Genomic DNA, 12,835 nt, shown 5'->3' on the forward strand with positions numbered 1-12,835 from the left:
TTTAAAATACTAAATACCAGATAACGAAGTGCTGTTGAAGGGGTATTCAGCTAGAAACGAGGCTCTTGTATGATAATAAAAAAATTAACTTTGTCAGTGTAAATGGTATTGTGCATATATATCCTCTTCTGGAATTCAGTCTTGAAAAAATTAGAACACCAATGCTAGATGGGTGCGAGAAGAGCATGCCACGTTCTATTAGCATACCACTCTAATGGATGACAGGTGTCATACTGTGCCACGTGTACTCCCCTTTCCACCTCTTGACCTCCGTCAAAACCTATATATATACTTATTCTGCAAATTGCATGTCATATAATATAAGCTTGAAGCTACTTTAGTGAAAACAATGAGCCAGGAACAGCAAAGGCGCGCCGAAGAATCTGACCCCATCAAATACGGCGACGTTTTCAATGTCTCCGGCGAACTCGCAGAGAAGCCTGTCAAACCCGAAGACGCCGCCATGATGCAGAGCGCTGAGACCCGCGTTCTCGGCAAGACCCAGCCAGGAGGAGCAGCAGCAACCATGCAATCCGCCGCCACCCTGAACGAGCAGGCTGGCCTCGTCGGACACCATGATGTCAACGAGGTCGCCGGAGACCGCGGTGTCACCGTCACTGATATGCAAGCCCCCGGAAGACGCATTGTAACCGAATCAGTTGGTGGACAGGTTCTGTTCTTATCTTTAATTATTTTCTCTCCTCATCTCGATTTCAACTTATGTTGTTATATCTATGTCTTTTTTCCCCTGCGGTTTTAAGGTTGTCGGGCAGTATGTTGAGCCGACACCGGTTCAGTCTAGCCGGGCCAGCGCGGTTCGAGAGAGTGCAATAACCATAGGGGAGGCGCTGGAGGCTACCGCGCAGACGGTGGGGAGCAAGCCGGTGGAGCAGAGTGATGCTGCCGCAATACAAGCGGCTGAGGTGAGGGCAACCGGGAGCAATGTAATCCAGCCGGGAGGTTTGGCTGCCATGGCTCAGTCGGCGGTGGCTTTCAATGCTGGGTGCCGGAATCCCCAAGATAAGATCAAGCTGGCCGACATCCTGACCGGCGCCACTGCGAAGCTGCCGGCTGATAAGGCTGCTACGCACCAGGATGCTGAAGGAGTTGCGAGTGCGGAGGCAAGGAACAACACCGGTGGAACCACCCCTGGTGGCGTTGCGGCTTCTGTGGCTGCAGCTGCTCGGCTCAATGAGAAAGTTAATGTGTAATATAATACAAGGATATATGAAGTTGGGGTTGGTAATGGTATAGTACTCGTTTCTAGTACTCTTTCTGTGTATATGTATTATGTTATGTTTTGGGTTTTATAGGTACTTTCAAGCATCAGACTAAATATATTTTTGTTTGTTTGTTAGCTAGAGAGCTTTTGTGATCATATATGATCATATCATGTCTGTAGTAGTCACATGTTGCTTGCTTAATATCTAATCAACTATTTGCCTCTACTATTGGCCAAGGTCATAGTTTTCTTTTTTCCTCAATTGAACCATTGTGAAAAAGCCCAAGCAACATTGACACTCAGCTAGCTAAGAAGGGCTGAATCCAATAGGCCTAGTAATCAAACCTTATTGCAGGTCCATGAGATTGAGAAGGAAAAATAAACAGGCTGAGAAGGCATCACATGAATGATGCCTTGAATCCTTTGTACTTTTCCAAACGAGAAGATTTGTCCTGCCGTTAGCAACTTGATAAACAATGAGTCACTGAATTGTAACGCAACCATTAGATTATGTTTAAGTATTCAACAAGGTGTATTAAGCATATACACATTAAAAACAGTTGCATTATAATGCGATGAGAGTAAAAGAGATTTAGGCAATTTGAACAAGGTCATAAAAATTTAAAAGAAAGTGGAAAGAGCAGAGAAGGTTAGAAGTTGGAAGAGGAGGGGGGACCCTGTGTTAGTTGCTAGTATTAGGCAGAAGTAGGAAATGATGGGAAGGACGATGATCACGTGATTACAATATCACATGGGAATGATACAAATACAAAACTACCACCTCAGATTCAGAACACTCACTCGCCCATTTTTGTCGCCTAGAATCCCACTCAGACACTTTTGCATTGCATGCCTGCCTGCTCCCACAGATATGCACTCCATCCATGCTATTTTATCTTTATCTTTTCATTTTGGCCAAGCCTATATTATATCATTCAATCTTCAATCTTAGTATCACAACTCAGCTAAAAAGGTAATTATGCACTTAGGAAATTCACAAAAAAGGAATCCCTGGATCAATCGAATTAATGCACTGAAACTCTTGCATTGTATGGTCATGGAAATGCGCACAAAATTTCTTCAATCAGATTTGAAATGACAGATAGGTGCGACCACACACTACTTGATATTTCATTATTGGACGTACATTCAAATTAAACACTACTACTCGCTACTACTTATCCAAAACAATTTTTTCACATATATGTGATAATCAATCAAGTTATAATTCCATTTAATTCAAAATAACATACAGGGACAAGAATCGGTCGGTCTCTGAATCCTCCATAGGGACCACCATGTGCATGAGTAGTCCTGTGTAGCGATCACGTTTTTTAATTTTTATTTCAAATATACGTTCGTTCGTATTTTCACCGTAAAATGTATAGACATAGACATATAATACCTTATATTATTCAAACACATATTCCCTAAAATGTATGCATATCCCTAGTTCTTGTCTGTATCTCTCGGTTACCGGTACACATATCAATTTTACTATCAACAACAATTATTTGCATACCATCAATATAAGTACAAACTTTAAGAAATTCTTGGATGCAATGCATGATGTGATAAAGTAGTGTTAGGTCAAGTATATAGGTTATTGCAATATTTAGTTGTTGTATATATGTTGAGACATAATAAAAATTCGATAGAAACTCACTTATAGTTATCTTCGTGTGAATCTGATAATAGAAAATTATTAGATCAAAATTTAATTAAATCTAACAAATCATTTAAAAGTTCTCCAGGGTTAACTTTAGATAAAAATAAGTGCATGCGAGTTTTTTCATAAAAATATAATTATGTTTTGATGGAAATTCAAGTGCAGTCGACTTCACGTGAAGTTGATAACTAAAAACTGTTAGATGATTTGATTGATTTCACTAAATTTTTATCTACGGCTCTCAACTATCAACTTCACGTAAATTGGCTCTAGGTGAAATTTTTCCATATATTTTGTGCTTTTTTTTTTTATTATATATATTGTAACATAATTTGATGTATGTATTTATAAGAGAGGAATGAAGGAAGAGAGAGAGTGTAAGATTGCAAATCGGTCCAAGATGTCAAAGCTGTTCTCAAAGCACCTTCACCTCTGCTTCTTCAAGCTCAAGAATCATCCAACCATCCTCTCTCCGTCACCGTCACCGTCCACTCCCACAAGCACCTCCAACTTAACTACCTCCCACTCCTCCCAAGACCCACCTGACTTGGCCTCACTCTTCGCCTCTGACAGATTCTTCTTCTCGTCGCCGGGCACCTCGAACTCCATCATAGAGTCCCCGGACACGCGTGCCTCCATACCAAGCGGCGGAGTGAAGGTTCCAAAGTACTCGGTGGACCCCTACGTGGATTTCTTGCGCTCAATGCAAGAAATGATTGCTTCACGACGCCGGAGTTTGGATGTGAACAAAGACTGGGACTATCTCCACGATCTTCTTTTGTGCTACCTGGCTCTCAATCCATCACACACCCACAGGTACATTGTTCGCGCCTTCACCGATCTCGTCGTTGACCTTTTGTCGTCTTCGTCGTCGTTGCCTTCTCCGCCGGTAGTGAAATCCAAGTCTTGCCGGAGACTCAAGAACCATCGGCATAGTTCTAGTTTCTCCGGGCAGTTGGTGTAGCAACAATGAATCACTTCATGCATGACATGGATTATTATAATATTAATTAATTGCTTTTGGGTTTCGCTCTGTAATGGCATGTATGTAATTAATTGAGTTTGAGAAATCGAAAAAGGGAAGGTGACATGCAGATGCAGAGGTGTCTGTCTCTGTGCTCCTCCATTAATGGCAACTGGCAACTATATATGGTACTCTTTTTATGTACATTTATTTTTACGGTTAAAAATTATAAATATATCAAATTATTTAATCTTTTTTAACAAATAATTTTATATAATAAACATAAATGCACCTGAGTTTTTACTTATAAAGCTATAATTTTATTTTTTAATTTTCATAATTAATATTGTCATATCATAATTAGGTTGTGGAGGGAAAGTAGAAACAGATAAAAATAAAATTGAGATTATTAATGAACGTTGGGAGGCGCAGTAGTTGATATTATTGGAGGTGGCAAGTACAACAAAAACCAATATTAAAGGAAGTACTAGTGATCAAGGAACACTGCTTGCTTACCCAATAATCCCCAAATGAACAAAAATCAATTATGAATAATCATGATCTATTCATGCTCACTCACTCATGTGTCTCTCTTCTCTGCTTCATTCTACCTATCATGCACTAATATATATGCCAAATTGTAATTAAACAAACTCTATTTTTGTTTTGGAATTTAAATAATCTTATCGTCAAATTGGGTACATAAAATCTTCAAAAACAAATGCTGAAGGTAGGTAGGTAATGGCAGCACAAGCAAGGAGCTAGCTAGCGTTGAAGAACTCAATTTGCATTGAATATAAAAAATGTTTGGCTGTGTTATGACTTACGAGAATGCAAATTAACTTTTGAGTTTACTCTGCTTAATTATTGCTATTTATTTTATATGCCATGTAGGGGAGAGTTGGGGACAAAGCAAGAGGATCCAAAGAGAGAACTTCAACAACTACCATATATACGGCAAAAGAATAATGGACACTCTTGCTAAAGCGAGTGTTTTTAACTTTTTAATTATATATAGATTAGAGGTAGTAGTTGGTTTAGGTAGTTTTATACTATCACCAGACCATTTGTCTTTATGTGTATGCACAATTATTATATGTCAATGTTCATTTGGAATTATAATCGAGTTTAATATGCCACATTAATTAACTATCATATATTGGGTGATAGTTTTTCAAGTCTGATTTGGTGAACTAATTAAGAACATTGTTATTTATTACATATAAAAAGGTGAACGATGAAGACTGCTTGTAACTATATATACATAGAAACAGTTATTTATATATATAGAACTATGAATAAACTATATATAATTAGTGACAATGAGTAGAGGGAAGGCCTTGTGTACAAGATTCTAATATTATGATTAATATTCTTGTTTTCAGCACAAAGAATGCAGGGGTACAAGAATGCATGTTTCCTGTGAATTTCAAACCACTAACACAGAAGATAAAGTTCACATGAAATGTTATACTCTGTTTTTCATTGATGGATCATGCTCATATTTTTTGTTTTCTTGAGGAGTGCTGGGGCAGCAACTTTGATATTTTCTAACTATTAATTAGTCATCAATAATATTTTTAATGGTGTGTAATTATATCTAATGATGAGAAATTATTCACTTTTTTTTTTATGGTTAATTGCTAAACATAAAATACAAAAGTTGCTGACCCTAGACTTTTCCTTTCTCTTATTCAAATTCAGAATCCTTTCGCATGGGTATAGGGGAAGCATTATTTTTGTCTTTTATCATAGTAACGTGTGTTTCAAGTTTGAACTTAACAAAATATATAGAAAAATGATAGGCGACAATATTTTTTCGTTGTTTTTTTTATATTTAAATTAATACTAGTCAATTCTTTTTTTTTTTAATCGGTGTTGGTCTCTTTATGTTATTTAATATTAATCCGCAAATAATAGCTCAATTGAATTATCAAATCTTTTTCGTAATGTATGAATACTACGCTATATTTGAGAAGTTGGTCTGATGTGATGAAACTATAACATTTCAATTTTCATTTGATACCGCCAAGTAAGAAATAAAAACAATAGATCTAGTGGGGTAGCCAAACCTTTGCGTATGAGTTTATCGCCGTATCTTAATCAAAATGAATTTGGATTATGATTAGATACTTTACTATTACCAAAGATGAAACCCAACGCATCAAAGCTAAGTTTCAAATGTTCAATCATAAAATTGTATTGGAGTCTAATTATAAAAATGAGTAAGAAAGTATTTTCTTATATCTACTAATGCTAAGTATATATTAAAATTCGTCATTAAAATTAGTTATTAGTATAAAAAATATATATATTAAAAATTAATTGAATAATATATATATTTATCGATAAATATACATAATATTAAAATTAATTATTAAAATAAATTATTAGTATAAAATATATATTAAAAATAAATTAAATAATACATATATTTATAAATAAATATATAAAAACTAATTTTAGTAATTAATTTTGATATTTACAACTTCATATAATATTTTTGTTTTTATGTTTAGAAATATTAGGAGTTAATACTTTTAGTAAAAAAGAAGAAAAATTAGTCATCAGCAGTATTGATTAAAATATAAAACAAATATAAAGAAAAAATAATATTTTATTTAATATTTTTATTATTATATTATATATATTTACATATTTTTTATTTAAATAAAAAGCACGAAAAGTTGATGTTTGGGCTGCATTTGACATGGTGGTAACTCCTCCAATAATTGAGAATAATAATGGTAAAATAAAAAGACCAATTATCTTGAAGATATATAATTGAAAATCAATTCTAATAAACGCATTTATTGTGGACATATATACAGAATTAGAAATGTATCCCTTCGCCTACACTATTCAAAGCCTTAATGCAATAATTAATTGAAAAGAGTAGAACATGACAAAATAAATCTAGCGGTTGTGGATAATATAATATATAAACTAATATAAACCAAATGGGACTAATTTAACTTATCAATTATAGATACATTTTAAAATTAAAAAATTGTTGAGACCCAACAGAATTTATTATTTTTTAAAATTTTTTTAATTAGTTTAATTTTTTTAATTTAATAATCTAATAACTTTTAAATATTTTTACCTAATTATTGATTAAAAACAATAAATTATATTAATTCTCTAACATTTTTCTTTAAAATAAACTTCATTACATGAAAATATTAGCATTTTTTATTACATGAGAATACTAGAATTTTTAAATATTATATGATAGGTGCTGGTTGCAAAGATTTCGGTTGGTCTGTTAATTAACTTGTCAATTCATTTTTTCTAATACAGCAATGTAGGCATGCACTATTCTTATTCTGAGCACTACTTCTTAGACAGCAAGATTGGAAGTGACAAAAACGCCCTTGTCTTCTTATTAATATATATATTGCTATTAATCTATGTATGTTACGACTTTGGGAAATGAGTGCTCTCTATAAGATAATTATATATATTCCAACAGCAATTTTCTTCTATAGTTAAGGGATAGACTTATAGCCACTCACTGTTTTTGTTTGCATGCATAAGGACATTGCATGCTTGCTATCCATGCTTTGGTTTCTTGCTATTCTGATTTTCTATGTCGCCGGACAAATCAAACTTGTTTAAGTAACATGTAATAATTTTATAATAACACATATCTAAAAATCTTAATTAATAATATGTATAATGGCATCCAGCTATGGTAATATATAAAATTTATTTTCTAATTGTCAATTAGCCATAAAATAAAGCTTTTAAATTCGTAATTGAAGGCGCTAGGCAGGGTCGGCAGATGTATGTTTAATAATAGTTTCGGTAAACTATTTCATTCTTATTATGTATGTATTATTTGCTTCATTCCCCTGTGTGTTATGATTGTTAGATGTGATGATCATCACCTGTAAATTAATTGGAGAGACATGTCACTTCAATCTTTGAAACAAGGCACTGAATGGAATGTATCATATCATGCATTGTCACTGTATTTTGGTCCATCTTTCAGTCAGCGCCTTTCCGAAACTGTTAGACAACGAATCGTATATTGACTAAACAAATAAAGTAAAACTGTATGTTAAGGGTCACACCATTTATCTTCATAAAAGAGAGGAGGCAAAGTATTTGATGGAACTCTTAAACAGAGTTCCATTTGATCGAGTTGTCAAAAATATCTAAAAAATTACCTCAGTTTATTTTGTTGTATTTATTAATGACTTATAATAGTTTTTAAAATTATTTTTAAATCATAAACTCAATTAAATCATTTAATTGTACTAACATTACGACCTAAAAAATACAAATGTCTTTTGTTTTTATATTTGTCCTCAATCTAAAAACGAATATTTTTTTTATTTTTATGATCTTATGAATGCAACAATACTAGTTGTTAGAGTGTCTCAACTTCTTTAACTATATCTAATATGGTCGATACAAATTCTATGTTATAACTCGACATTACACATCATAAATTGATAGTTACGTTATAACTCTCAATAGACTATATCCTAAAATAAAATTGTCTGACCAGGTATTTATTACTTATTAAAACCTAATAACTACTCTTCAATTCAGATGATCAACGGTAATGTAACCGACCTTTTATATTCAACCTATAAAGATATGATATCTTGTTCTTAACAGATACACTGAATTCTCAATGCATCGGAATGCCTTTTGCAGGTACATCCGTCCTTGTTCATACTCTCCGTGACGTGGTATCTCTCTAGACGAAGAGCTCGGATTATCACAGTTTATAGCTCGGTGTTAAAAGTTAAAGCTCGGCGTAGATTCCCCTAGCTGAAGTCACGTCCAGGTTGCTCTCACAAGAACAACACCTAAATATGAGAGTAATCACCCCATTCTTCTATTTAAGACGACTTCCACCTTAGATAGCAAGTCGATGACGATATTATACCGGTGTAAAAGAATCTAACGAATCTAAAGTAGATATTTCTTTTTGCCACGTATTTTCTTATTTTCTTTTAATTTCTTTGCATGCAGAGAGAGGTTACTAATTTTTCTCTCTAAACATGATTCTATTGATTTTCATGTTGAATCAAACACAGTAAAAAATTAACTTTGTCTTCCTTTCTATTAATTTGTGTGTGTGTATAACTTGCATTGCTGATTTCATTGTATTAAAAAAAAAACATATTCTCAAGTTTCTATTTTTATTTCTTTAATGAATTATTTTATTTTAATTTTTCTTGTACTCATAATACACTCAAGAGTGTGTTTGGTTTTTTTTATCAAATAAATTGGACATTATAAACTCGCTCGTACCACGCTTACACACACAATATTTAAAAATTTATTTACTATTTGATTTAGCTAAATTTTGAATCTGAGTGTACTTATTACAATGCATACACGATGACTATTAGACTAAGGCAAAGGCTATGGTATGGATTGAAGGGAATATCTAGAGGTGTGGATGCCATGTGCATGCATCCGTTGGACGACACCTGTGGTGTTAGGTATACTTGGGCAATTAGTGCTCCTGACATAAGATGGAAAGAGAGCAGCTTTTCAAATGTGGGCCATGTAGGGGTGCAAAGAATTAGATGCTAAGTATCATTAGTAATGGAAAGATGATGTTAAATAATTTTTTGGGAGAACATAGTTGGTGGGTCAAAGGAATTTTTCGGCAGTGTTGGGCTATGCAAGTTGGGCCTTATTGTTGAGTGAATGATTGTTTTGTGTTGGCCTTTGTTTAAATGAGATAGTAGCCCAAGCGAAAGTTATTATGCAGATCCAGTACCAAAGAACAATTTAAGATGCGTAAGAGTCATGGTGATGAAAATCGTCGAACCGGGTGGTTGGACCGAACCGATAACTGGCCGGTTTGGATAAAACGATGCCGGTTTTTAATTTGTTAAAAAAAAAGAAATAGATCCAATTCATTCCCAACCCCCCCTCGTGACCCAAACCCCCCTTCCCCCAATCATTCATTCATTCATGTACTGGAGAACGTAGAATCAAACAATCCCTAGCCGCCTAGCCCTCCATCGTCGCCGCCTAACCCAGGTCGTCAGTCTCTTGGAATTCGTTTCAGGTGACATCACCGAAACAAAGATAGGTAGTTAATTTAATTATGTAGTTTATCTTTTTTGAGTGATGGATCAAAGAAATTCACATAGATTGTTTTTCTTATAATTGGTTTGAATTTGGATGTCCAATAAAATTTAAAAAAGGCTGAAAACATTAGAACTACAAAAGGAAAAAAAATACTGGGTTAACCAAAAATAAAACCCACGAGCATCCAAACAGAAAAGCTAACGCTAGTGAAGGCGTAAAAAAATTCAAGTTATAAGAGCTCGATATAAAATATGCATTCCGTTTCTCCCTTAACTTTTTTTATTGTTTTAGCTATATCGAATTATTGATCATGCTTTTTAGGATGTAAATGAATTAAAACCATGTATGATGGACCAGATAATTAAAACCACTTACAAAATCACTAACAGAAACCACTAACAACATACCACAAACAAAACTACTAACATAACCACTAACAAAATCCCTAAAATAAACCACATGCATAACCACTAGTATAAACCAATTGCAAAATTACTGGCCTAAACCACTAACAAAACAACTTGCAAAACTACTAACAAAATCACTTGCAAAACCACTAATATAAACCACCAACAAAATCGCAAACAAAACCACTAAAATAAACCACATACAAAACCACTAACAAAACCACTTGCAAAATCACTGGCATAAACCACTAACAAAACCACTTACAAAATCACTAACAAAACCACTAACATAAACCACCAACAAAACCGCAAACGAAACCACTAAAATAAACCACTTGCAAAACCACTAACAAAATCACTAACATAAACCACCAACAAAATCGCAAATAAAACCACTAAAATAAACCACATACAAAATCCTAACAAAACCACTTGCAAAACTACTAACAAAATCACTAACATAAACCACCAACAAAACCACAAACAAAACCACTAAAGTAAACCACTAAAAAACATTTTACATACTAACCTCATCGTTGATGTCCCCGGCTATATGAGCAACTCCATCCAAACGATATAGTCTTTCTGGATCGTCCCCCATCAGCTAAGTATCCTGCTCGGGCCTTTGTCGGAGCGAATCTGGGTATGAAATTGCAAAAGCGATTCGAATGAGGTTGGTTCGAACTCCTTTTATAGCCGAATCAAGTGTAATTTGAAACACCCCAATTCAAATTACTACTAGAGCTAACAAATGAGTAATTCAAGTTAGTCAGATTCGAATAACTTATAGTTTCGTGCTTGGTTGTGTTTCAAATCACCCTGATTCAAATTAAGCTTTGTGTAATTCGAATAAGGCTGATTCGAATTAGTGGGTGTGTGCGTGTGTGTGTAGTTCGAATCTAGGTAATTTGAATTACATGTAAATGGAGTTCGAACCAACCTAATTCGAACTATATAGAAATGTGCATTGGTGAATTCATGAACCAGTTTTTGGTTTGGCTGATTTGTGTAATTTTCTGCTCCCTAAAAGGGAAAATAAATAAAGACATGATAAACAATAATAAAAAATTAAGTAAAAATAAAAATAATTCTTGTATTAATAAACTCTAAAAATAATTCAATTGTAACTCTGGACAAATTAAGGATATGAAAGAGTAAGTAAAAAGTAAGAAAACACACTAGAATGACGAAGTCTTGGCGGAGGTAACAACTCTTCTCAGTATCCAAATCCAAAAGCAAAATGAGAATTCTAAGAATTATGAATGTGTAGTGTGTAAACCTAGAGGAGGAGTAAAATCAGATCTAAAAACTAAAAACTATCCTAATCAGAATCCCCCCTGAGTCTCTGCATGTTCCTCGGCTTTAGTCTGTGTTTCTGAGCTAAAAACTGGGCCAAAATGCGGCCCAAAATTGCTCTCAGCGTGTTCTGTTAATTCTGCAGGTCGCACATGTCACGCGTATACGTCGTCCACGTGTGCGCGTCATTCAGCATTTTTCCCCACCACGCGTACGCGTCGTCCACGCGTTCACGTCATCCGTGCAGATTTCAATCCACGCGTTCGCGTCAGGCATGCAAACGCGTCACTGTGATTTTCTTATTTCGCGCGGTCGCGTGAGCCATGCGTCTGCATCAGTGTTCGCTGGTCATCTCCTTGATTTCTTGTGTTTCTTCCATTTTTGCAAGCTTCCTCTCCATTCTCTAAGCCATTCCTGTCCTATGAAACCTGAAACACTTAACACACAAATCACGGCATCGAATGGTATAAAAGAGAATTAAAATACACAATAAAAATATCTCTAGGAAGCAAGTTTACAACCATAGAACAACTTTGGGAAGGAATTGTAATATCATGCTAATCGTATGAATAAGTGGGTGAAGACTTGTTAAAACCACTCAATTAAACACAATATAAATCATAAAATAATGGTTTATCAACCTCCCCACACTTAAACATTAGCATGTCCTCATGCTTAGTTTAAGGAGATAAAATAAATGAGTAGGGGAAATGTAAGACTCATGCAATGCAATGCAACCTATATATATGAATTCAACTATATGATTTTTTCTACTTGGTCAAAAACAAATAAGTTCTTTAAGACAAACATAAATCAAATTCCACTAATTCAAACTATACAGTAAAAACAGGTAAATTTGTAAGAAGACAGCTCATAAAAGTAGGGAACATAGGATCAAGCATTGAATCCTCACTGATGGTGTATGTGCACTCTAATATCTCTAGTGTATAGGGTAATCACTCTATCCTTCTCTAATCTTGCTTTCTAAATTTTGTTCTTTTCCTAACCAATTAACAATATTCATTGCACCAATGCAAACATCATGAGGTCTTTTCAAGATTGTAATGGGGCTAAGGTAAGGGTAAGGGTATATATATAAGGCTAAGTGAGCTAAAATATGAATCTTTGACTAACCTAAGCTCTCACTTAGTATACATACACTCTATATAACTCTAGAATCATGCCTAGCTACCCGTAATTTCTCACTT

The 12,835-nt window shown here is 34.3% G+C and overlaps 2 protein-coding genes across 2 annotated transcripts; both read left to right on the plus strand.

Moving 5' to 3' along the window:
• LOC130951774 (late embryogenesis abundant protein D-34-like) lies at window positions 1–1,363 on the plus strand. The gene is made up of 2 exons (XM_057880497.1): window positions 1–670; window positions 762–1,363. The coding sequence occupies exons 1-2, from the start codon at window positions 350–352 to the stop codon at window positions 1,209–1,211; spliced, it is 771 nt and encodes a 256-aa protein (XP_057736480.1). The 5' UTR covers window positions 1–349; the 3' UTR covers window positions 1,212–1,363.
• A 1,922-nt stretch (window positions 1,364–3,285) lies between these two features.
• LOC130951443 (transcription repressor OFP12-like) lies at window positions 3,286–4,913 on the plus strand. Its single transcript, XM_057880094.1, has 2 exons — window positions 3,286–4,043; window positions 4,750–4,913. Exon 1 carries the CDS (start codon window positions 3,292–3,294, stop codon window positions 3,853–3,855), a length of 564 nt encoding a protein of 187 aa, XP_057736077.1. The 5' UTR covers window positions 3,286–3,291; the 3' UTR covers window positions 3,856–4,043; window positions 4,750–4,913.
• Window positions 4,914–12,835: the final 7,922 nt, after the last annotated feature.

The sequence above is a fragment of the Arachis stenosperma genome, chromosome 9 (genome assembly GCF_014773155.1).
Source record: "Arachis stenosperma cultivar V10309 chromosome 9, arast.V10309.gnm1.PFL2, whole genome shotgun sequence".
Taxonomy (NCBI): Eukaryota; Viridiplantae; Streptophyta; class Magnoliopsida; order Fabales; family Fabaceae; genus Arachis; species Arachis stenosperma.

Excerpts from the sequence above, each read along its gene's own strand:
- LOC130951774 (XM_057880497.1), top strand. The coding sequence starts at position 350 with ATGAGCCAGGAACAGCAAAGGCGCGCCGAAGAATCTGACCCCATCAAA. Across the intron at positions 671-761 it reads CCGAATCAGTTGGTGGACAG|GTTGTCGGGCAGTATGTTGA; the intron begins GTTCTGTTCTTA and ends TGCGGTTTTAAG.
- LOC130951443 (XM_057880094.1), top strand. The coding sequence starts at position 3,292 with ATGTCAAAGCTGTTCTCAAAGCACCTTCACCTCTGCTTCTTCAAGCTC.